General features: G+C 40.2%; 1 protein-coding gene across 18 annotated transcripts in view; it reads left to right on the top strand.

Moving 5' to 3' along the window:
• The window catches only part of LOC129695752 (transducin-like enhancer protein 4), a 126,634-nt gene that overhangs the window by 33,134 nt on the left and 66,702 nt on the right, over positions 1-26,798 (top strand). For 7 of the 18 annotated variants that reach the window (XM_055633020.1, XM_055633019.1, XM_055633024.1 and 4 more), the window contains one exon: positions 11,576-11,638. In XM_055633020.1, the coding sequence (XP_055488995.1) occupies positions 11,576-11,638 (63 nt within the window). Of the gene's footprint in view, positions 1-11,575; positions 11,639-12,929; positions 13,035-26,798 lie in introns of all 18 variants that reach the window. The other 11 variants (XM_055633016.1, XM_055633017.1, XM_055633003.1 and 8 more) reach the window with 2 other exon arrangements.

Below are 26,798 nucleotides of genomic sequence, written 5' to 3'. Positions count from 1 at the left end.
GTCAGGGCGATTAAGCTCCTGCATCGGGGGGGAATCTCAGCTCCCCCGCGTCAGGTGATCTACCCCGGGTCCGGGCTGGTCGAAACCTTCTGCGACTGGAGCTTTATGATTTAAATCTCTACCCGAGACTGCAAGCTCCTCGATGGTGAAATCTACAGGCTGCGGTTGGAGCGTCGATCCCAGGCAAGGGATCGCAGGCTCTGATGGTAAGTCCACGGCCCCGCAGTGGGGCTCAAAGTCAGTCTCGAGCAAGGCCACCAGCTCCATGATGTTAGGCCGCAGAGCGATCGGAGCTATGATCTGGAAAACAATCGCATCTCCGGCAAGGTAGAAGATTGAAAAAAAGTTTCCCCTCCTCCCCACTCACGTAAAACATTAACACATACTTTTTAAATACACTTTTTAAAAAAACCAATAAAGATGAAAAAACAGACAGACCATCGGCGAGGCTGCCATCGCTGACGGTGCTGCCCATGGATCTTTCTGTCCACCTGCTGCTGCTTCCCCCTCACCTCCAACCTTCCATCTCTTCATCACACTCTTTAATTTACAACATAATGCTTGGTTTTGAATTAGAATTGCTCAGCAATTGTATCACAGACCTATTCATGAATTTCACCACGGACCCTTGTGTGTTCTGCTTCATAAGACTCGTGTATATTAATAGTTTTTCCTGCTCCCGATACGAGTTCCCATTTTATTACATCTTGTGCCTTTTTATTCACTCAGGGATATGAGCGTTGTTGCTCACGGCAGAGTTCAATGCCAGTAGCCTCATTGTACTTCAATGAGTTGTACATGGGTGCTGTCTGCACATAGTTTGTATGTTCTCTCTGTGGCCACGTGGGCTTTTACATTCTAAAGACATGAAGGTTTGTTGATTATTTGGCTTCTACAGTGTATGGACCTAATGTATGGGTGATCGCTGGTTGGCGCTGGGTCGGTGTGCGGTAGGCCTGTTTCCACACTGTATCTCTAAATTAAACTAAACTACGCTCGTCTGGTCTTTCCTCCATCTCCCTGCTTCTGTCCAGCAAAAGGTACAAACGTTTGAAAGCACGCCATACTAGACTCTGGACCAGCTTCTGCATGGTGGCTGTGTGGAATGGCTTCCAGTGAAGGTGGTGGAGGCAGGTTCGATTTTATCATTTAAAAATAAATTGGATAGTTATATGGACGGGAAAGGAATGGCGGGTTATGGTCTAAGTGCAGGTAGATGGGACTAGGGGAGAATACGTGTTCGGCATGGACTAGAAGGGCCGAGATGGCCTGTTTCTGTGCTGTAATTGTTATATGGTTTTATGGTCCTTCCATAAGCTGGGACACTGCCCAATTTACCTCCGCCCCATTCTGGACATTGGACTTTGTCTTTGATGCGCTATGTTACAATACTGAGAACTGTATTTTGCATTCTGTATCTTCCACTTATTGTTCTTGAGTTTGACGATTGTATTTATGTCTCGTATATGTTCTGTTTGGATAGCATGAAAAACAAAGCTTTTCACTGCACCTCAATACACCTCAACTCCTACCTGTGTTTCATTCAATGCTCATTATTAGAATGAAAATTAGATTATTTAAAATATGCAATTGAACTTTGTAAATTCAAGTCTGTGGAAATTATTGGTTTACCTATTATAAAATAAGCTCTGACATCTAGTGAGGTTGACATCAACCAGTCTTATATTGTAAATGTTAACATTAGGTCTGTTTGTTGAATACCATCTGACTGCAGACTGGTTAATTAATCCACTAAATGGCCTGTCCCACTTAGACAATTTTTTTAGGTGACTACAGGCGACTCAGCTGTCGCCACATGATCGCCGGGGTGTCGCCTGTATGGTCGTGAATAGTCTCCTCATTCACCCAAAGAGTCGTAGCGTCTTTCTGGTTGCCGTTGGATTTTCAACATGTTCCAAATTTGTCGGCAGCAGTGGGCTTGACGCCAATGAGTGTAGCTTGACTTCTCCTGACGTCGGTGCTGTCATAGGTTGTCGCCAGCATGACGTAGGTTGTCGCCAGATGACGTAGGTTGAGGCCGGTGCTGACTTCGGTGAATTCCTTGGGTGACTACCTACGTCAACCGGCGACTGAATTGTCTTCAGTTGTCCTCAATTGTCACCGACAGGGTCGTAGCTTGTTGCGGGTGGACATAGGTTGACTTCGGTTATCGTAGGTTGTCGCCTGTGTGGTCGTACGTCGTCGTAGGTGGACGTCCTAATGGGTCACTGGTTGTCGGTAGCTTGCCGTCGACTAAGTGGTAGGTTGTTGTAGCTTGTTGTTTACAAGATACATTGTGGACATTGTCGTAGGGGGGTCCAGCCGCCAGTTTTTCGGCGACCTACTATGACAGTCACCGGCAGTCGCCTAAAACAATGCCTGTGGGACAGGCCCTTTACAATGCTGTCATCAATGATTTTTTCCTGGAAATCAGTTTTACAACTTTCTGCTTAATTCTCCTCCTTCAGTCATAACTTTTAACAGCAATGTATCTTCTTTTACTTAAACCTTGATTTAAGTCTGTAAATTTTACCTCAATTTTCTTTCCCCAAATAAAACTAGTTTAATGCACAGATTTTTTTGGTGATAGTTATATCATGGTTGCATGCCTCAAATTTCTCAAGGACATTACGGTTCTCTGTCTGATTAAATGAATAATAATGTTGCTAACATTTCCCGATACGAGCTACATATCAGTTAAATTATCTGGAATGCTATTCTGGGTACATTGTAACTTTATTTCTGATGTGCTTGTTGCAGGATTTGAGTATATATTTACGGAACAATTTTTTGTGAGTACTTTCTCATTAATATGTTAAAGGAGTGATCAGGTTTGTTTATCTGAGGAATTCTTTAACATCTCACCAAAATCTTTGGATATGTGAGTAAATGAATTTTACCAGATTAGGCAACCTTGAAACAAATGCAGGTTTCGGTGGAATGTTGGTACGATTTTCTTCATATTTGGTAAGTAAATATGCAATTGTTTACTGTAAATGCAAAGATGTTAACAAGAGGCAAAGGAGAATATGTATCCATCAAATATTTTGCACTGTGATTTTAGAATATTTGTCTAATCCCCAGGCCCCACCCTTTGTCACCAGCCTTTTATAGCCATAATAATAACTAAACGTTTCTTGTTATAAATTAACAGCATAGAAATATCTTAATCTAGTTCAATTATTGTCCATTAAAATTTGGTAGCTATAGATTGGGTATTGGCAAGGAAGCATTTAAATTCCAACAATTGTGATATAAATATGCAATTAAATCCTGGACTCTAAGCTTGAGAGTGATGAGAATGCAGCAAATAGTTGGGTATGAGGAGGAATTGTTGACTGGGAGGGAGAAGTGGGAAGGAAATGCAGTGAAAGGGATTTGGGTCGAGCAGGTGGAGGAAGCAAGATGATGGGATGGGGGGGGGCCTTGCCTTTAACATTTGGTTGAAGTTGGGGAAAGATGGGATGTGGGAAAGGAGGATCAAATGGGTTGGAGTCAAAGTAGAATATAAGTATATACGAACATAGGAGCAGGGGCAGGCTATTTGGCCCTTCAAGCCCATTACACCATTACGACTGATCTTCAACCTCAGCGCCACTTTATAGCAACATCCTTGTATCTCATGATTCCATCAAAATACAGAAATTATGTAATTTATGGACATTCCATAAATTTCTGTTTTTAATTAATACAATGATTGAGCTTCCTTTGAGATAGACATTTTCAATGGTTCATCGCCTGCTGAGTGACGAAATATCTCATTGTTTCAATCATGAATGGCTCACTCCCTATTCTCAATTTGTGCATCTAATCATAGACTTAATCAGATAAAATATCCTCCCTTCAGCTCGTCTGTCAAGCCTCTGAAGTATTTTGTATGTTTCTATGCTCATTGATCAAATAGGCTGGGTCAAGTAAGCTGTCCAGTTCCTATAAGAATCATGAAAATTGTTTTTAATTTCTGAAGAAAGAACATTGTTTTGCTTTCCACAGATGTTGCCTTACCATCAGACCATAAGTCGTAGGAGCAGAATTAGGTCATTTGGGCTTTTGAGTCTGCTCCGCCATTTGATCATGGATGATCTAGTTTGCCTCTCAATCCCATTCTCCTGTCTTCCCATCATAACCTTTGACAACCTTTCTAAACAAGAACCTATTAATCTCTGCTTTAAAAATACCCAATGACTTGGCCTCCGCTGCCACCTGTAGAAATTAATTCTACAGATTCACCATCCTCTGGCTAAAGATATTCCTCCTAATCTCCATTCTAAATGTACATCCTTTTATTTTGAGGTTGTGCCCCCTGGTCCTTGACTCCCACCACTGGAAATATCTTCTCCACGCCCACTCTATATACGCCTGGGTTTTTCCAGTGTTTTCTGTTTTATTTCAATAAATCCTATATTGACATTTGTAATGGGTTTTACTTCTGTAAAGTGGTCTCTGAAGTCTTTGCAACATAAATCTACATTGCTGGAATTTTAGGTAGATAACTGAAAAGTTTTAAACCCAGAATAATGGTTGCAGCTAAAATGTGTAATGTCCATAAATTACATAATTTACAACAACACAATTAACTGTGTGTCCTTTGTTTGTTCATTCGTTGACTTTAGAGTTTTGTTTCAAGGCATAAGCGTGTCTCAAAAATCTAGTATAGACTCTAATTATTTTACTACACATCTAACCCAGAGAGCCAACACTATGTTCTGCAGCCTGAGTGTTTAGGGTTACTAATTTATTAGGATGTATCAGTCCTATTCCGTTTAATGTATTTCTTTAGCTTTTTAGTACATTCTGCTCACTGGTTATTCTTTAAAATATTTTTTGAAAAATAAAGACACTGGTACCTGCATAGCACAATTTGATTATGCTGCAGCATTCTTGTCCTTAAGTCCAGATTTAAATTCTGGTTGCATACTGCTATGCTAGGAATCTCTGCTATCACTGCTCCTCCAGCGATGGTGGTGGTAGACAGACTGGGATGCTCCACATAGCGACATTGACCCTGTTAAACATGGTGAGTACCGACACTGCTGTTAACAGTGGTGGCAGCTTCAGATGTCGGCAGTCAGTCCGGATCCTATGGTCTTGCTCATTGTCTCATTTGGATGTGATGAAGCAACTGCATCCCTAAATGCACAAATTCCCACCTGTCTTGAGTAATTTGCCATTGTAATAAACTCCATTGGAAATGTTGACTGGGGGTAGCATTTGTATCTGGTTTCCAGCACAGCAACAATGTTAAGAATGCCTGTGCAATGCTATAATAATTCCTTTTCAGTATTGATCCCATTTGCACTTTCATTCCTGAAGTGGCATCAATTTAGGTAAATTTTAAATACTTTGTTTAAATATAAAACTGTGATTGTGAAACAAATTGCACAACGATTATCAATCTACTCCAGCATTTTGTAGAGAGTGCATTATGTTGTGCATTTGAAGGATCAATTTATTTTTCAATTCATGTTAGTTCAAGCAAGTAAAGGCTCTTTAGATAAAGCAAGTAAAACCTTTGAGCGAAATGGGTAGAAAGTAGCTATGAAACTTGTCACAATGAGGACGGCTTTGATCTCTACTTTTTTTTCCTCTCGTTTATCATATTGTTTAAATAAAATGGGGGTGATGGGTCGCTCCCTCCAACAAGCAATCAAGTAATTAACAAAATCTGCAGAAAAAAAGCAGTAATTGGCTTTGGATCAAAAGGAGAGAACAAAATTTGGTTGCAAGATGAAGACAGGAGGGTATGGAATTGAGGGGGTGTAAATGGGACCTCAGGTATCACTGTTGAGCCCTCTGGAGATATGGGCTTATCAATGAAACGTCAAAGAAGGAGGGTGCCCACCTGATGACCCTGATGACGTACCTACCCTACCTTTCACCACTCCAATCCCACTGCAAATAGCAAGAGTGCCAACTTACTCCAGGGATTGAAACATCAAGTCCTATTAGCTCTACTGTGTACTATGTTTACATATTCTGTTGTGCTGCAGCAAGTAAGAATTTCATTGTTCTATCTGGGACATATGACAATAAAACACTCGTGACTTGACTAGGGAATGAATGGATGATTTAAAGTGGCAATAGAGCTTAGAGGCATCTAGGGAGAAAGGATTCAGGAACAACTAGCTAACTGGATACAGAGTTAACTTCATGGAAGGAAATGGAGGGTGATGGTGGAAAGTTGTTTTTTGGACTGGAGGCTCGTAACTAGTGGTGTGCCCAAGGGTTGGTGCTGGGCCCTTTGTTGTTGGCCCTCTATAACAATGATTTGCATGAAAACATACAAGGCGTGGTTAGTAATCATAAGACGGTGAATTAAATGCAAGGCAGTATCATAAGACGGTGAATTAAATGTAAATGTGCCACGGTATGGCAAATGGAGATTCATTCAGATCAGTACAGGGTGTTGCATTTTCTCAAAACTAACCAGGGTAGGTATTTCGCAGTGAACTGTGGAGTGTTATAGAACAAAGAAACGGAGAACAAGTAAATAATTTCCTAAAAGTGGCGACACGGATTGGCAAGGTGGTGAAGAAGGCATTTTGAATTCATGCTTTCATCATCAAGGACACCAAATACAGAAATTGGGACGTTATTTTGCACTTGTACAAGACATTGGTGAGGCTGCACCTGCATATTGTGTTCTGTTTTGGTCACCATGTTATGTGAAAGATGCCGGTAAGCAGGAAAGAGTGCATAAAAGATTTCAGAGGATGATGCCAGGACTCAAGGACCTGATATAGGAAGTTGGTAAGGCTAGGGCTTGATTCCTTGGAATGCACTAACTGAGGGATGATCTGGCAGACGTGTGTAAAATCATTAGCATAGATTGGGTGAATGCACTTTGCTTTTTCCCAAGGTTTGTGGAAAAAAGAACTAGAATTAAACCTCAGAATTGACAGCGTGGTTTGAAAAAAAAACATTGTACCGGGAACAGCATGCAAAAGAAAAAATTATATTGGATTTGGAGAAAAAATGCACCAAAGAGTTACCAGGGGTCGTTAGTTTGGGATCCAAGGACAGAAGTTTAATGTTCAAAACACATTTTTTGTTCTCTTTGTCTTAGATTTGGTTCTTTTGAACTATGCTTAATTCAATCACGTATTCCGATATTTTGTCTCCATAATCTTGTGTTAAGCATAACTGGAGATCAACTAGTTTATACATCCAACACATCTTTCTTGGACATTGTTGTCAGCTTCAAAACAATCCCATCACCAGTCACATTTTCCCCTCCCCACCCCTTTCTGGTTTCTTAGTGACTCCTTAATCCACTCACCTCTCCCCATACATTCATGCCCTTTCCTAGTAACAGTCCCATGCAACTGTGGTAGGTGCAACACCTGTCCCTAATCTCCTCCTTCACCATAATTCAGGGATACAAAACAGCCCTTCCAGGTGAGACCTGCACCTTCTCCAACTACTTGCTCTCGATGTCGCCTTCACTTCATCGGTGAGACAAAGCGTAGACTAGTCGAACTCTTGCACTGTCTGCCAAGGCCTGCAGGATCTCATGATCCCTCAAGACTGAAAATATCTCTTCCTAAACCAATCTGTCTGCTCTTGGTCTCCTCCATTGCCAGAGTGAGGGTGCACACAAACTGGAAGAATAACACCTCGTATTCTGCTTGGATAGCCTATAACCCAGTACCATGAATATTGAATTCTCCATTTTCATGTTACTTTTACCCTTTCTGTCTCTTCTAACCAACTCTTGCGCACACCTTTCATTCCACTATTCCAGCCCCATCAGCCAGGTCCCTACCTCGCCATCACCTCCTCTTTCTACTTATCACCCACTTTCTCTACCCGAATACTCAATTATTTATTCCACCCACAATCTCTCCCTCTGTCTCCTCATTCCCCATCTCCCTTTCTTATGAGATTCTACAATTTGTTCCACACCACCTCCAGCCTTGTGTACCATTTTCACCCATCTCTTCCCCCAATCAACCCCTCCACCTAGATCCATCTACCACTTGGTAGCTCTTGCCCTATCTCTTTCCTTCACATCTTTCTGTGAGCTATCTTCCTTATTCTCCATCAGTCTGACAAAGGGTGCTGACTCAAAACAACATCTGTCCGTTTCCCTTCACAGATGCTGTTGGAACCGCTGAGTACCTCCACGGTTTTATTCTTTGCTTAAGATGCCAGCATCTGCAGTCCCTTTTGTTTCCATTAGAATATGTACTGTTTGCGAGGGGGAATGTGACTACAGGGAATAGAACATCAGAGACGTGGGATTTGAGTTTCCCCATAACCTCCACGTTTTTTCCCCCCAGCAGGAAATTACAGTTGAGTTAAGAAGATCAAGGGGCATATGTAAGCAATATATAATGAAAGTATGAAATAGACAATCTTTATTTTTTGATACACAAGTCCCGAGGGAGAAAAAGTGTAATACATGATGGGGAGGTAATGCAGGATGGGTTGATGAACTTGTGAGAAAGGGTCCTGACCCAACATGTCATCTGTTCATTCCCCATTTTTGGCATAAATTTATGCACAGGGTGGTATGTGGTGTTGAGATGGTAATCTGTTCTTTTATGCAAATATAAAAATGTCAACAAAAAAAACACGGTGAGAGGAAAAGAGCAGTGTTTAGTGTTGAGGCACAAAGGGACGAGCAGCACGCAAGGTGGGCCGAGCAACAGAGGAGGACAATGTGATAGTGATGTACTGAGAGGTAGGGAATGTTTTCAAGGAGACCAATTAATAACTGGAGGATCAGAAGGTGAAACACAAAAACAGAGTTCACCGTTGAAATTTTTCCCATTGATGAATATATTCATACTTGAGACATCAAGTATATGCACCAGAGAACAAATTACTGTTGCCATACTCTTAATTGCTGTCTGTAGCACCGCACCAGTTTGAAAAATAATCTTTGAGGCCAGGAACTAAGTCAATAAAGTCATTGTGCGCTTTTCCCTTCATATTGGAAGTTATGTTGCATTGATAATAAACATTGATAGATCAAAGTTAATTGATTAGTTCAGGTTCTGAGCACTCCTTTATAGGAAATAAATAAGATCAATAAACATTGTACTATGCAAATTTATTAGAATGATGATCTCAATATGGAAAGATTAATTAGGAGAAGGTTAATTTAGAACTTCGAGCTGTTTAAATGGAACAGAGAGATTAAGAAGCATGTAATGGGTTTTCAAGATATGGTTTTATGATCAAAGAATAATAACGGCAAAACTTAATGTTACTCTTAATTAGAGAATTGAAACCTTTTATAGGAATATATTTTAATGCAGCAGGTTGGATACCTTAACCAGAAACAGGAGAGTTGAACATGATGAAAACATTTAAAAGGAAATTGATTAATTAATTGCAAAGGTTGGAGAGAATGGCTGGAAAAGTGGGATAAACATTGATAGCTCCAGATAAAGATTCAATATGGATGTAAATTACCAACTGGTAGTGTTCTTTACCGTAATTTCTAGGATTCAATAAATACAAAGCTGTTACTTCATCAAGGTTCTGAAGATGACCTAACAATGGGAGCAAAGATCAAAGGATAACATCATTCCAAAATTCTGATATTATTACAGACAAAATGGCATCAGGGTATTTCATGATGTGCAGTAAATCTTTGCTAAATAAATTTGTGACATCTCAATCTGAATGTTTAATTTGGTAATTTAAGAATAGCAGTCAGCTGGGCATTTAAGGAATATTGTTGTATTTGCCTTTAATAATTATCAATTTTCTAAATTGGAGTATTCCAATTGAAGCACTAATGATTCTGTTGAAAAGGTTTCTTCATCAATCTTAAGGGGGAAGTGTTACTACTGTATAAATATGTCCATTACTGCTCCCATTTTTGTGATTTTGATTTTTCACTCTGCTTATTTGTTACATACTGAATGGCATTGGGGAAAAAAAATTAAAAACTTTTTTTTGACAAAACAACTAAATCAAGCTTCCAATGGATTAAAGGAACAGAAAATTGGTTTATTACTAAAATATTTTAAATCAAGGGTATTCAACCATTTTAGTTAGCTGAAAATAAGGGGAAAAAATTCTGGAAAAACGATGCACATCAGTCAATTCCTTAGTAAATTTATGAAAAATAGCAAAGGAAAAAAATTGCAATGTATCTTTAATTCGTTAATATCTTTGATGTGTTTGCACCTTAGAACGGCTGCCTTAACTTTTAGTGCCTCCCCAAAAGGATTAAAACAATTGGAGTGTGTAGAAGTACTCCACATTAACTGATTTACCTGAGTGTTGTGGTGTTTTATTATTTGGAGAGCCTTGGAGTTATAGATTAATGCAAACAATTACAGAAACCAGTGTTGCTTTGTACATAATTTGTACTGAAACGTTGATATTTTGCTGTGTTTGTACTGAACATTGTAAGCTAGTGGAAGCAGCAGACCCCAATGTATATAATGACACCATGAGGCAGAAAACAGGATTTATGATCTTGTGAATTTTAATTCTTGTATGTGTCAGTGTTTCTCTTGTATTAAGTAAGCCATTTCAGTCCACTCCATTCTAACCGTCGTATGATGATGCCATTGCTGGGATTCTAAGTACCTTGGTGGCTTTCAACAAATGGTCTCACGTTCCCAAGTTGCAGATTAAAATGAAGACTGCAGATGCTGGAATTATGAGAGAAAAAAATAAACTGTTGGGGGAATTCAGTAGGATAGACAATCTTGTCTATTTCTCTCCACAGATACTCTCTGACCTACTGAGTTCCTCTGGCAGATTTTAATTGTTGCAGATTAAAATCTTTGTCTACGTTGCAAAGTAAGATCTGCATATCATTTTGACTGCTCACCTTCACTGCTGAAAGCACATAGATCTGTCTGTCCCAATATTTCATCTGCTAACCATATAATTATGTTTAAAAGTTAGTTGTCAAAGCTACGTTCAACATTTTCAGATTTTTGCTGATGTAATGTTCTCACTTATTTATATTTCAATACATGTGCATAATTATTTAATTATTAGTGCATTAAGATTTTACGTTGGAGTCAAAATACTTCCGTTGCTGGAACTCTTCAGCAAAAATACTAAATGCTGGAGGAACTCACCAATGCAGCATCTGGGGAGGAAATGGACAGAAGACATTTTGGATTGGGTCCCTTCTCCAGAATGAGCAAAGGTTCCATTTGTCTTCCATTTCTCTCCACACTGCTGCCTGGCCAACTGATTTCCTGCAGCACTGTTTTTGCTTAAGATTTTATTCCGGTCATTTATACAAGTATAGATTCAGTCTGAAATTAGACATTAAACAAAAATATTTTTGCAGATTTGACTGTTTATCAGTGTTTACTTCATATTAATTGCACAATTAGAAAAGTTTGCAGTCCATTCTATTTTCAGTTCTAAATGAGATTAAAACAGAACATGTTGGCTGAATTTAGCGGGTCAAGCATAATCTGGGGAGGAAATGGATAGATTGTGTTTTGGGTCAGAGCATCGCCTATCCATTCTCTCCACAGATACTGACCTGTTGAGTTACTCCAGCACTTTTTATTTTTCCCATTATATATTTTTTCAACTGTACTGCAGTATTGACCAAAGATCTACTTATTCTTTTGTCTTTCAGGCTGAAATTGTCAAGAGACTCAATGCCATTTGTGCCCAGGTCATTCCTTTCCTGTCTCAGGAGGTAAGTTCCAGCTTATCTTGTTATTTTATTTTGATGCTGATCGTGTGGACAGTACTTGGCTTAATTCAGGGGAGTTTTTTATTTTTTTAGCCAATTTCCTAATTTTAACTCAGACCCGCAGAGGAGTACCTAAGAATAGACCTCAAAATGGACATTAGTTCCTTTCACTTGCTTTAAAACCTTAAAACTTGCCTAATTGGCTTAAATTCATATATAAACCGGGATGGTGGTGTACAGTGAACAAATTGCATAATATTATTGGTGACCCCAGTCTTTATTTAATGATTAATTGTAATAAATTTTGAAATATTGACCTTAGATAGAGCTCTTAAAGATAACAGAGTCAGGGGATATGGTGAGAAGGCAGGAACGGGATACTGAACGTGGATGATCAGCCATGATCACAGTGAATGGCGGTGCTGGCTCGAAGGGCCAAATGGCCTACTCCTGCACCTATTGTCTATTGTCTATAATTGAATTATGAATTTAAAGATATAATGTTATAACATCGTGTACTTTTCATTCTGAGTTTCTTATACCTCACTGTATCTTGCTGCTTAAAGAGCATACTAAGAATGAGGGTACTTGGACTTGCATTTATGCTTCAGCAGATTATTCTAAGTGCCACAGAGCATGTGATTTAAGTTGAAAGTCTGTATTGCATGTGGTACACTTTCAGTACCTGACTTAATTTAATTGTGTAGATTAGTAAATGTCTGTAGTTAGAATGGTACACAGGATCTTTCTGTAAGCCTTTGTGAATTTACAGAAAGTACATTACTGAGAAGGTACAATATAAGATCTGTCTATTTGATACTGCAAAAAACAAAGGCAATTTATTCAACAATCTCTGGCTGTGAAATACATTAAAATATGAGGCATTTTTCGTGATGTTTCACAAATTTACTTGTACCGTGGTTTTCATAACATAATATAGTGTTGCTTGTTGTGGGTCACTATTGTGAGTCTTGGTTATTTGTAGATTAAGTTCGGCTTTTTCTCAATAGATTTTTTTTTTACCCAAGAAAATTAACACATTGCAGATTTCGTTGATTTACAGCTAATTTGTATTTTTTCCTTTCAGTTATGGTTTGTCCTTTAAGTTTGAATTAAAGAGATTCTTTATCATAGTGACCACTTAAAAGAGATTGGATTGAGCAGTTAAATATGTTCTGTGAATATTACATATGGCATTGACCAGTTAGCTTTTCACTCTTATGTTTAAGGAGGATTTAATTTGACAGAATGCAAATGAAACTGACATTATTTGCTTTCTGAAATTCACTTTCAGCACCAACAGCAAGTGGTGCAGGCAGTGGAACGGGCCAAGCAAGTGACCATGGCTGAGCTAAACGCCATCATCGGGGTACGTGGTCTTCAAAGTCTGCCCCTTACAGTGTGTATACCCATTTTATTACTCTCCTCACCACTGCTGGAGCCAGTTTAACATTGAAAATGAGGGAGATCAGGTGTAAAGGGATCCATTAATTTTTAATTCCGGTTTTAATTTAAAAATACAGGCATGAATTATTGCTCAATTCAATCTAGCTACTGCAGTTGAATGTTGTGCGTTGATGAAATCAAGTCCTAGTACACATTAAGGATAGAAATATCTATAAAAGTGAATGATTAGGGTTGCACCTATTTAAAAAAATGTCATTCACATGAACATCTAACATTACATTTATCTGTGGCTAATACTTTGTTCTTCAGGAACATTTTGATATTCTTTGGCAGTGCAATTAAAAGCCTCTAAACTGTTTTGTTTCCCCTGAAAAGTGGAATCATAGTTCAGATTATTATATTCCCGTCACTATCTCTGTGCTTGGCATGCTTAGAAGAGACTGAGTTCTGGAGTTCTTATCCAAAGGGCAGCCTTTCCTGGCATTATATATGCAAGTCTGGTTGGATTTTATGATTTTATACACATATCATGTGTATTTATTATGTGATCAGATTTTTTTTTAAGAGTCGCGAAAAACATTAGCAGTATAAAATAAAATTTGAATTAATGCGATAAAGGCATTTTTTTCACTTTGCTCAAGTTGTCAACTTGTTCCCTTTGTCGAAGCGTACAGCTTACCATTCATTATTATTTGCTTTGTTGAAGATATCTCATTTGCATCTCTATCATTGCTATAAATGTTTGTGAATGATCAGTTGAAACATTACAGTAAATTTTAGTGATAGTTCTCATTGTATCAGACTTGCATATCTTATGGTGATATTATAAAGTTTTGATCTCTGCAGGAGCCTAAAAGATTGAGGGTAATTGCAATTTCTGGAGGTGATTAATATGAATGTGCTAGAATTTGCAGCATCTGCTGAAAGAGTTCCTAGAATCACTAATTGGGGGAAAAAAAAATTGTTCCATAAAATAATTGCAAGAAATCGTTATCATCCGGCATCAATGTTTGATGAACTTAAAATCTGAGTATTGTTTTAGAAATCAGAAATATTAACATGGATTTTTATTGCATATTTTTAAGCGCATTTCACCAGATGTGTAAGCATCTTTGAGCTAAATGGCTGCCTCCTACCATTTCTACATCTTATGGCCAATTATATCAGGGACTTTGGTCTGCAATCCTCACGATTTCCCAAGAGCTGCGTGTCGTTGTTTTCTGTTGTTGGAATAACTTAACGCACAGTGAATAAGATCCAAAGGCTTTTATTAGCATTACAGCACAGGTAGTTTCATCTTAACTCAAGATTGACGAAGAAATGGAAGAGGCTACAAAGTATCTCATAACATGAGTGATACTGATCTACACTGCGTGATATTAGTGAGGGAACAAAGTTACTGTTGCACTGATGAAACCACCAAGCAAACATTTGCGCCATTTCATTGAGAATTCAATTATTTTCCCAACAGCAAGATGAGAGGCCAATGGGGAAAAAAAGAGTTTAAAACATTTGTATATGGTGGTTGTAGAGTAAATTATAACCATATAACCATATAACAATTACAGCACGGAAACAGGCCATCTCGGCCCTACAAGTCCGTGTCAAACAACTTTTTTTCCCTTAGTCCCACCTGCCTGCACTCATACCATAACCCTCCATTCCCTTCTCTTCCATATGCCTATCCAATTTATTTTTAAATTCTTAGTAAAGTGATTCAAAATAGGATTAAGATTTGTATCCATTGGCTACTTTCTTATGCAGTAATCATTAAAAAATAATTTTAAAGGGGTTATCTTTGATTCTAAAGGATAAATTCTTTCTCTCCAGTATCGCTAATTAATATGGCTTTAACTGCAGCACAACTGTTCTGTAAATACCTATGTCCATAAGTTTGATAGTGGACATTTGATCATTCCAAAGGGTGCTGTATTCTCTGTGAAAGTTAAAAGTGAGAAACAACTTTATCACATCAGAATCTCCTTCATTTGTAACTGTGCAGCTGGTTCTGGCAATTACAATTTAAAATTTTCTTATTTTAGTTGACTTGCATGTACCATCTTTTTAGGGTCTTTTGTGCATGAAGTCTTATTGTTTTGTTCATTGTATCAAAATACTTTGAAATGTTAATTATTCCATTTGCTTTGATTAAAATTCAAATTGCTAAGTGAAGATGTAGATAATGGTTCACTGAATAATCAATCTGAAGTGTTGATAGTGCTTCATTTTGCTCCTCTTTTTATATAAAAGAGGAAATTGAAACCCACTGATTGCTGCTGATAGTAGCATTCGACATGGCTTGATTGTTAGTTGTTTTTTAATGGGCTACTTTAAGCACTGTTTGGTGTTTGGGTGACCACATGGAAGATATTGGCAGTTAATTAGATGAAATGGAATGGAAGAGTGACCTTCATTTCCTGCTAATGACCTTTCACAAAGTAGGACGAATCTAAACCAGTCCTGAAAAATTGTGAATTATGTTTGTTCTGTGCCTTACACGCTTCATTTCTTCATATGGTAGATGAATATACTGTGCAGTTACATTTTATGATCCCTCAGGAATGGAGCATTTTGCATGTCAAACACTACATATCGACATTGTGGACTTGTGTAGGCAAGTCTAATAGCTGCAGACTAATAATGAGAATTTGTATTTCAGCAGTTTATGATACCATGGCAACCTTTTTAAAATGAAGAAAACATTAGCCAGAGCTAAAATCTAACCACTGGGAATATAATGCTTGTTCCTAGACACAAGACCGTGATTATGAAAACTCACATGCTGACCTAAGGCTGCATCCCATGATGCAGATCACATGCTCCTGTTATGTGCCATTGAACATATCAACTGGCAGAACAAAATCCAATGACAACTATGAAGACCAAGTGGCTGTGTGCAAAAATTATGGAATGGAATAATTTGCTGATCTAATAGTGTCTAATATCATTCAGGAAAGGCAACAGCCATTTAAAAATCTTCTCAGTATTTTAGGAAAGCACAATGCTTGGATTAAATTCGTACAATGTAGGACATTTAAGAGAAACTGCATGATTCCATCAATTCCTCAAGCAGCCAAAAACTTGGCTGATTGGGTTGAGTCAATTTAGGGATTAAACTTTTTTGCAAATTTCCCAATTATGTGGACCCAGTGCTGTTGATACCTGTCCTAAACTGGAAAAAATGAGTATCACACAACTGGGTTAATGCTGAAAGTCTTATCAAAAGTGAATACCAAAGAATGCTGACTGTGTAGCTAGATATAATAAAGGATATTAAAATATGGAATAGGCTGAAGTTTAGTTTAGTATATTATTGTCACATGTTCTGAGATACAGTGAAAAGCTTTTGTTTAGTTTAGTTAAGTTTAGTTTAGAGATGCAGCGCGGAAACGGGCCCTTTGGCCCACCGGGTCCGCGTCGACCAGCAATCCCTGCACATTGACATTATCCTACACCCACTAGGGACAATCTTTACATTTACCAAGCCAATTAACCTACAAACCTGCACTTCTTTGGAGTGTGGGAGGAAACCGAAGATCTCGTAGAAAACCCACGCAGGTCACGGGAAAACCTCTGGCTTTCAGAACTAAGCCCTAGTGAATTGACTATGTGTCGGGTTTGATTTACACGGGATAAGAATAGATTTAGGTCCCCACACTTGTGAAGCGTTCAGATTGGCTGGGGTCAATTTGGACTTTTTTAATACATGAGCAGAACTCCAGTTTATCACCTTAGACCATTTAAACTATCAAACTTGCACCATATTTCTTTCAGGTATTCAATGATTAAATCGCTGTTGAGAGATATGGTTAATATTTTCATCGGATTTGCACCAATTAATTATTGTTTCAAAGATGATCTGAAATAATTGTTCATACCATGACCGTTAGAACTCTTGTGCCTGAGCACCCATTGTGGTGATTTGCTTCCAATTTGACGTGCGCATTTTTGATGCGACTCGCACTGACTTCCATTTTGACATGGAACCAGCATGCGTGACACTTGCATGCTTTGAATTCTGCACTGTATGTAGCCAATCAGATTCAGATTCAATTTTAATTGTCATTGTCAGTGTACAGTACAGAGACAACGAAATGCATTTGAGGAAAACTCATTTGATGCCTTTGCTGACTTTTAGACCTCAACTTTAGGGGTTGTTTCTTGTTCAACTTGCGTGGAGTTTACCTTGATTGGTAGGTAAAATGGCCATTCAATCGCCTCTACTGTAGCCCTATTCAACCTTCCTGCCTCCAGGAGTATTCAAATAAATTGCATGTGTTGTGGCAGATTGATGTGGCAGATGATTCTGCTTTAGCAATCATATTCTGTCCAAAATGTGCCATATTATTGAATTATTACTGCAGAGCAGGACCAGTTTTATTGTCATTATCGCCATTAAAATTTATGGCTCTGGATTATTTCTGCAACATACATTGTTTTTTCATACAGGTACTGTGAGAGGTAGCAAATGTTGTTTCAGCAGAGCACAATTTATTTTCAATTGGTGGGCTGCTTAGGAATGTGGCCATGCCGTAGTTTTGAACTCCACTATGGTGCACTGTGCCCTGAATTGTACTGTTATGTGGTTCTCACTGTTACATTTTTAAGATGTGCCATGACTGGAAAAGTCTCCATTCACTAAAGTGGCACATTTCAAAAGGAAGAATAATGAGAATAAGAATGGAGAGGTTGGGTGGTGGGGGAGGTAAATGGTGAAAGTGCCACAACCACTTCTTCAAAATGTACTGAAGAGATTTACTGGAATGATTTCAGGGAAGAGGGACTGTACTGTATGAGTAACCTACCCCTTGAAGCTGGGATTGTATTAATTGAAAGACAGGAAATTTGCCAGATCTTGGAGAAATATTTAAAATCAAAAAGGGCCTGGTGAGAGTAGAAACTATTCCCTATGGGAAATGGTCAAGAACCAAGAAATCTAGAATGAAGGAGAGTAGCAATATAATCAAAAGTACTAAGGAAAATATTTTTTTTGCATGTAGGGAGTTATTAGAATCTGTGATACACCAATGGAGGGTTATTCAAGGCAGATTTGGTCACAGTGCTCAACAGGAACGAGGATAATTACTTAAAGGAAGCAAACTATTACAGGGCTGTGGGGCAAGAGATTAGCCCCAAAGACGCAGTGAGGCAAGTGGCCTTCAATAATTCTATGGTATGTGACTACTCAGAACATGATTTCTTCTGCCTGTGGTATCCAAGGGGTAATCATAATAGATAGTCTGAAGATACACACAAAAAGCTAGAGTAACTAAGCAGGTCAGACAGCATCTCTGGAGAAAAGGAATAGGTAACTTTTCGGGTTGATACCCTTCTTCAGACTCCGTCTGGAAGACTGGAAGACAGACGGAGTCTGAAGAAGGGTCTCGACCCGAAACATCACCTATTCCTTTTCTCCAGAGATGCTGTCTGACCCGCAGCTTTTACCCAGTTACCCCAGCTTTTTGTGTCTATCTTCTGTTTAAACCAGCATCTGCGGTTCCTTCCTACAGGCTCGAAGGGCCAAATGGCCGCCTCTTGCACCTATTTTCTATGTTTTATACATGATAGATAGTCCTATGTATTTTCTATATTTGAGTGGTCACTCCTCCTGTTGAGATGTAATTTATACTTCCTGATCCCCTGGAGATACAGTGTGTTTCTCTTCGTCATCCCCTCCGCAACTAAAGCCTCAGTTGCATTGGAAAAACAGAATAGAAACATAGAAAATAGGTGCAGGAGTAGGCCATTCGGCCCTTCGAGCCTGCACCACCATTCAATATGATCATGGCTGATCATCCAACTCCGTATTCTGTACCTGCTTTCTCTCCATACCCCCTGATCCCTTTAGCCACAAGGGCCACATCTAACTCCCTCTTAAATATAGCCAATGAACTGACATCAACTACATTATGTGGCAGAGAATTCCAGAGATTCACCACTCTCTGTGTAAAAAATATTTTTCTCATCTCAGTCCTAAAAGATTTTCGCTTTATCCTTAAACTGTGACCCCTTGTTCTGGACTTCCCCAATGCTTTCTCTTGAACATGTTCTGTAATCTCTTCTCCATCAGCAGTGACATTTGGAATGTCTTCATCATCTGCTGTAGTCACAATGCACTTTTTGACTTTGAAGCATCCATTTCTGCATTGAATTGTTTGCTGCTCATTGGCCCCAATGGAGAGGTGTTAAGGCAATCAACAGCTTTAACGAATTTCAGTGGCTGCTGATGTAATTGTAAATTGACATTAAATATTTTGATTATAAACGTTACATTGCAATTAGATATCTCCCAGTTTCTTTGTAATTTATTTACACTAATAAAAAGTATAAAATATAAACCAATACATATTCTTATATATCTTGATAGAGCAGGTCAAGGCTTGAAAATCATGTGACTAATAGATTGATACAGTTGCATCTACACACTCCCAAAGTGCCTCCTTACCTTTGAAATGTACCTGTTGAAATGTTACAGGCACACAGCAGGTTATTCACACATAGCAGTCTCATATAAACAGCAATTAAACTGTGACCAGAAAATCTAGGGGGGGGGGGGGGGGGTTTGCATGCTATTAGTCATTTAATCGTAGAATAACTCCAGTCATCTTTTCGATACAACACTAAAATTTCAACAACTTTCAGATGGAAGAATTTCTTTAAAATTAATTTTTCAAAGAATGATTGCCTAGAAACAGTAACCTTTTTTCGAGTAATAACTGTGAACTAGATTGCGTTGAGATTGGGGATGTCTAATTTGACATCTTGATCTGCATTAGTAAAAGCAAAGGAAGGACTTGATTAACATGGTAATGCTTTGATGATGCTGAAGGAGCAGTTCAGTTGGACCATGTCTATCCTGCAAGTTAAGTAAGATACGGAATTAAACCTCAATGGCTTTGATCCTCCCTCTCTATTGATTCGAGGTAGAGTGCAGTGAAGAGATTTAATTCTGTAAACATCATTGGGTGTAATGAACTGTTAACCTCTCTAGAATTCACAAAATATTTTGCATTGTAAATATTATAAAGCAAATGAATTAAGATGAATTTTACTTTTCAAAACATATTACAATAAACCCTCATTTTAACAGACCCCTTTATAACTGATTTTGGTGAAAGCGGATGGAGCTGCCGACACCATCCCTATGGTCTGTTATAATTAGGGTTTACCGTATTTCACATTATATGTTGGAAGTTCTGTTGAGGCTATGCTTTAATCTTGAGTGCTTAAAGATTATATAAAGATTGCATAAAGATTTTAATATGGAAGTCATTTTATATTATATGAATTAATCATATTCATTGGATAAGTCTTAAAACTTATTTTGTGCTAGTTCATTATATGTGTGCACCTCACAGACTTGTTTGATTAAATACATTTAAAAAAATTATGAGATTTTACATATGTTGGGAAGAATATCTAATGAAGATTCTGAGAGAACGCCCTACCTGTGCTTTCGGATGAAAAACACGTCATATATCAAAGCCCACCGTAATTCTGTTTTCCAGTTTACTGGCAAGAATTTGAGTCTCAAATTAAATATTCTCCCAACCTTGGACTTTAAGTTCAATTGTAATACTCTTCGCCGTCCAGTGATGAGTTAGGCTCTTCCTGGGATGTGTAACTTAATTCCAAATGATTTGATGCTATCAACAGACAAGGGTTTAGGGAGGCTTAAGTTTCTAACTAGAGTTTAAATGTATTATTCTTCCAATGCGTAATTTCAATAAGATTCTGCGAGAAATCATCAACCTTAATATCTGGTTTCAAGATTTCAATATCCGGCACAGCAATAGTAACTACTTTTGTGATCAGAGCTGCATTTCCCTGAGCCTGCAATAGATAACCTCTGCTGCTCAAGGTGATTGCCTTGACCTGTTGGTCTCCAGAGACGCATACTCGTCAGGTTTGTGTTTGACATCCGATCAATGTTCATTTCACTTAGCTGTTGCTGGATGACTTGGTCACATGTTGAAGCGCTTATCTTGGGTATCAATAGTAGCAAGATAAATGATTAGAACGTAGAAATGTGGTTCTTGCTCCATTATTTTGTTTTGCATCGGACAGTATAACTACCCTTTCAAAATGAAAATGCAGAACATGTGCCATCTTTTAAAAGTTGGGATTGTAATCTTGTCAATTTTTGTAGGTGCTTCCTGTTATGGCCCAACCACATGAAGACTTGAAAGGTGGGGATGCCTTTTTTGTTCCAGAGACTGAGAATGCTGGATATAACATTTTCCATAAATACAAAGTTGATGGTGTATTACTAGATAATCAGATTGCAAGGATGGCATGAATGTGTCCCACTTGCTTTCCCTATGCAGTGATTTCCAAAAGAGTTTGTGCTTTACCCACCTTCATGTAGAGTTGAGATGTGCAAGGGCCATGTTGTGACTGAGGGAGCTGACTCTGGACTGCAAGTTTGTAATAGAGGAACTGCTAAAAGTTTTTCTGTGGTCATCGGTAAGTGTAGGCAGCTCTTCATTGACTACAAGTACTGTGCCAAATGTTACTCTGGCTTCATTTGATGTGGGATGGAAACTGGATCCTCAACTCAAGACTGTATAGTAACCCAAGGATCAAATCAGTACAGGTGCACAATCTTTTATCCGACAGCCTTGGGACCAGACACTTTTCGTAATTTGGAATTTGTCGGTCTTCGGAATGGAAATTCTTTAGCGTAGATTTTAATGGCTGGCTCGGTGGTAGAGTGCCCGGCTCATATCCGCAAGGTCGCGAGTTTGCGCCTTGATCCCGGCAGTTCCTCGGTCACGAGTTTGAGTCTTCAATGTAGTTTTTTCTTGCAGAATAAATGTCTGTATGAAATGCAGTGTGTTGAATGAATTCCTGAATTTGTAAATGTGACCGCAGCATTGAATCACCTCCCGCACTCATGTCACCCTAGCGGGGCTACATGCCCTAAGGCGGCCTAAGGCGACATTTTCACACTCTTATATCCGTGTGCAGCAGAGGCGCCAAACGTGAGCTTTGATGTGCAGACGACATCCTTGAAAAAATGTCCGGTTTCTGCCAGGTAGGCGATATACCCTCCCGCGCAATATACCCTCCACTTCTCTTTTATGAAGGTGATTTAGTTCCCCTTTCTTCCAGGACCGACCGGAGGTTCCGCTGTCACCTCTGCGGGCCACCCTCGGTGAACGCTCACTCAACTTTGTCTTGGGATTCCTACTCTCCCGCGCAATGTACCCTCACCTTCTCTTTTATGAATGCGGATTTAGTTCCCCTTTCGTCGAGGACCGACCGGAGGTTCCGCTGTCACCTCTGCGGGCCGCCCTCGGTGAACGTCCTGTCTCCCTGTCCCTGGGATAGCAGGGGGCGATCAAACAGCACAATACCCCCCTCCCCCTCCCCCCCACGCCCAACTCCAGAGGAATCCGCTCCCCGATGGGCCGCTACGGCGACAAGTGGCAGTTCGCCCACAGCCCGAGCTGCGCGACCCCAAGAACAAGACGCACCTTGCGCACCATCAGTTTCTGCCCATACGGGGAGCGTGTTCCTCTGGAGTTGGAGCGGGGCTGGGCTGGAGTTGCTGATCTAGGATCTCCGTGCTTGCAGTGGGCCTGGGGGTCGGTGTCCCAATGAGGAACTGCCACTTGTCGCCGTAGCGGCCCATCGGGGAGCGGCTTCTGGTGGTCCCGATGTCTCCCGCTAGTTTGCAGTTTTCCTCTGGAGTTGGAACGGGGCTGGGCTGCTGCTGGCTGTGGGTCTCTGGGATCTCCGTGCTTGCAGTGGGCCTGGGGGTCGGTGTCCCGTTGGTCCTGACGTCTCCGGTGACTGGCATTGCCGACGTGAAGACAGTGCAAAGCCCCCACGCCGGTGCAATGGGCGGGCATCTGGAGAGGGGAGGGAAGGGGTCACACACATGGCCGGGAAGCAGAGGGGTGTAGGCGGGGTGAAACTGAAGGGAGCGACAATCTGCTGCTCCCTGCCCGCTGAGTTAAAAAGTTCCCACGCAAGACTCACGATACACTGTGTATCGTGAGTCTACCGTGGGAACTTTTTAACTCAGCGGGCAGACAGCAGCATATTGTCAATTATTAACCCTCCCGCGCAATATACGCTCACCTTATCTTTTATGAATGGGGATTTAGTTCCCCTTTCTTCGAGGACCGACCGGAGGTTCCGCTGTCACCTCTGCGGGCCGCCCTCGGTGAACGTTTTCAAGGACCTTTTTTCAAGGACTGAAAAAATGTCCGCTATTCGGAGGTTTTCGTTATTTGGATCTTCGGATAAAAGGTTGTGCACCTGTAATTACTTTTCTGCATACACATTAAGTTTGTCAAAAATAGGGCAAAATAAAATCCTGTGTCTGGTCATAATTCATAATTATGATTAGCTTTAATGATACCAACTTATTAGCATAATATTTTTAAATATTTAAGCTTAATTCAGCTTATTTATAATACTGCAAAACACACTCTGCACTTTTCTACTTTTACTGCGTCTTGGATTCTTTAGTATTTAGCCAAGCAACAAAACCAGTGGCCGAGTCCTTTATTTGCAGTTGGTAAACTAAGAAACCTAAAGAAAAACAGATGCTAACCAAATGGATTTAATTAGATCATACCTGGTGCTCAATTAAATAGGACTTTGCTAATGCTGAATATAGATTGGTCACAGGAAGAGCTAAAGGTATTAACACCTTAATATGCATTATTTGTTCTCATCACCCAGCATTTCATTGTGCTTGTCTGTCAACCATTTTTTCAAAGTTCTTGAAAGATTCATAGCCTCCCAAATTTCCACCATCTTATATTGTTATTTGAATAATTCAAATAATTTATCCGTGCCACGGTGTTGAAACCACATCAGCAAATGTCATTCCACGTCGTTGTCTCTTAGAGTTGTAGAGTTGTGCAGCACAGAAACAGCCCATACGGCCAAACTCGCCGTGCTGAACAAGATGGCCCATGTAAGCTAGCCCCATTTGCCTTGTTTCGTTAATTTCCTATGTAAGTACCTTTCCAACCATCTTTTAAGTGTTGTTGTGTCTGCATCGACTACTTCCTCTAGCAACTCATTCCATATTGTCACCACTCTCTGTGTGGACAATGTTTTCCCTCTGGTTCCTGTTAAATATTTTACCCTTCTCACCTTAAATCCTAAGGATTTAAAATAAACCTTTATTTCCCTACTTGGAGTGAATGCAGTGTCTTTTTTTTACCCAATCTATTATCCTTATGGTTTTATAGAGCTCTATAAGATCAACCCTATCTCCTGCACTCCAAGATATAAAATCATTGCCTGTGCAACCTCTTCCTATAGTTCTTGAATCCTGGCAAAAGCTTTGTTAATCTTCTTTGCACTCTTTTCAACTTAATAGCATCTTAACAATAGCAGGGTGACCAAATCTGAACATAACACTCCAAGTGCAACCATACCAACATCTTGTACAGCCATTGCATAATATCTCAATTTCTTACAATCAATTCCGACACTGATGAAGGCCAGCATGCCAAAAGCTTTCTTTGTCACCCTTTCCCTTTGTGATGCCACTTTCAGGGGCTATGTATTTGTACTCCTGGATCCCTCTGCTCTGCAACACTCTTCAGGGCTTTACTTTTCACTGTAACATTTCTGCCCTGGTTTAACCCTCCCATTTCACACTTATCTGAATGAAATTCCATTAGTCAATCCTTGTGCTCACTTACCGATCTGATTAAGATCACATTGCAATTCTTGATAACTGTCTTCATGGTCTGCAATACCACCTATTGTGAACTTACTAATCATGCCTTGTACATTCTATCCAAAACCTTGCAATATTTGACAAACAGCAATAAAAACATAGAAACATAGAAAAATAGGTGCAGGAGTAGGCCATTTGGCCCTTCAAGCCAGTACCGCCATTCCAATACCCCGTTCCTGCTTTTTTACCATATCCCTTGATTCCTTTAGCCCTAAGAGCTAAATCTAGCTCTCGCTTGAAAACATCCAGTGAATTGGACTCCACTGCCTTCTGTGGCAGAGAATTCTACAGATTCACAGCTCTCTGGGTGATTTTTTTTGTCCTCATCTCAGTCCTAAATGACCCACCCCTTATTCTTAAACTCTTTTTCACACAGAGAGTTGTGAGTGTGGAATTCCCTGCCTCAGAGGGCGGTGGAGGCTGGTTCTCTGGATACTTTCAAGAAAGAGCTAGATAAGGTTCCTAAAGATAGCGGAGTCAGGGGATATGGGGAGAAGGCAGGAATGGGGTACTGATTGAGGATGATCAGCCATGATCACATTGAATGGTGGTACTGACTCGAAGGGCCGAATGGCCTACTCCTGCACCTATTGTCTATTGTGACCCCTGGTTCTGGACTCCCCCAACATCGGGAACATTTTCCCTGCATCTAGCCTGTCCAATTCCTTAAGAATGTTATATGTTTCTCTAAGAGCCCCATCATCCTTCTAAATTCCAGTGAAGACAAACACAGTCGACTCATTCTTTCATCATATGTCAGTCCTGCCATCCCAGGAATTAACCTGGTGAACCTATGCCGCAATCCCTCAATAGCAAATAATATCCTTCCTCAAAGAGGAGACCAAAGTTGCAGACAATACTCCAGGTGCAGTCTCACCGGGGCCCTGTACAACTGCAGTAGGACCTCCTTGCTTCTTAACTCAGATCCTCTCGCAATGAAGACATTAGCTTTCTTTCACAGCATGCTTACTTTCAGTGACTGATGTACAAACACACTCAGGTCTCGTTGCACCACCCCTTTTCCTAATCTGACACCATTCAGGTTGTCCTCATTCTTTAGGGAACGGGGGTTCCCCTCTTTGACTATAGATTATGCTCTCACCTGGGTCTCCTCTATATCCCATAGCTCCACTCTCACTCCCCACCCCACCCCCACTCGTAACAAGGACAGAGTCTCCCTTCCATCTAACCAGCCGTCACAGCCAACAGATAATCCTCTGACATTTTCGCCACCTCCAACAGGATCCCACCACTGGCCACATATTCCCATCTCCTCCCCTTTCGGCTTTTTGCAGAGACCGCTCCCTCCGTAACTTCTTGGTAAATTTGTCCCTTCCCACCGAAACCTCCCCTGGTACTTTTCCTTGCAACCGCAGGAAATGCTACACTTGTCACTTTACTTCCCCCCTCGATTCCATTCAAGGACCCAAGCAGTCTTTCCAGGTGAGGCAGAGGTTCACCTTCACCTCCTCCAATCTCATCTATTGCATCCGCTGCTCTAGGTGTCAATTGCTCAACATCGGTGAGACCACAAGCGCAGGCTTGGCGATCGCTTCGCCCAACACCTCCGCAGAGTTCGCATTAACCAACCTGATCTCCCGGTGGCTCAACACTTCAACTCCCCCGTCCCATTCCGAATCCGACCTTTCTGTCCTGGGCCTCCTCCATGGCCAGAGTGAGTCCCACTGCAAATTGGAAGAGCAGCACCTCATATTTCGCTAGGGTAGTTTACACCCCAGTGGCATGAACATTGACCTCCAATTTCAGGTAGTCCTTGCTTTCTCCATCCCTCCCCTTCCCAGCTCTCCCACAGCCTACTGTCGCTGCCTCTTCCTTTCTTCTTCCCGCCCCCCATCCCCCACCCTAACATCAGTCTGAAGAAGGGTCTTGACCCAAAACGTTACCTATTCCTTCGCCTCGCCCCTGCTGGGTTTCTCCAGCACTTTTGTCTACCTTCAATTTTTCCAGCATCTGCAGTTCTTTCTTAACCATTCAGATAATTATCTGCCTTCCTGTTCTTGCCACCAAAATGGGTAACCTCAT

Source organism: Leucoraja erinacea, chromosome 3 (genome assembly GCF_028641065.1).
Source record: "Leucoraja erinacea ecotype New England chromosome 3, Leri_hhj_1, whole genome shotgun sequence".
In the NCBI taxonomy this organism is placed as follows: Eukaryota; Metazoa; Chordata; class Chondrichthyes; order Rajiformes; family Rajidae; genus Leucoraja; species Leucoraja erinaceus.
The sequence above is the reverse complement of the archived record's forward strand: the minus strand, read 5'-3'. Positions and strand labels throughout refer to the sequence as shown.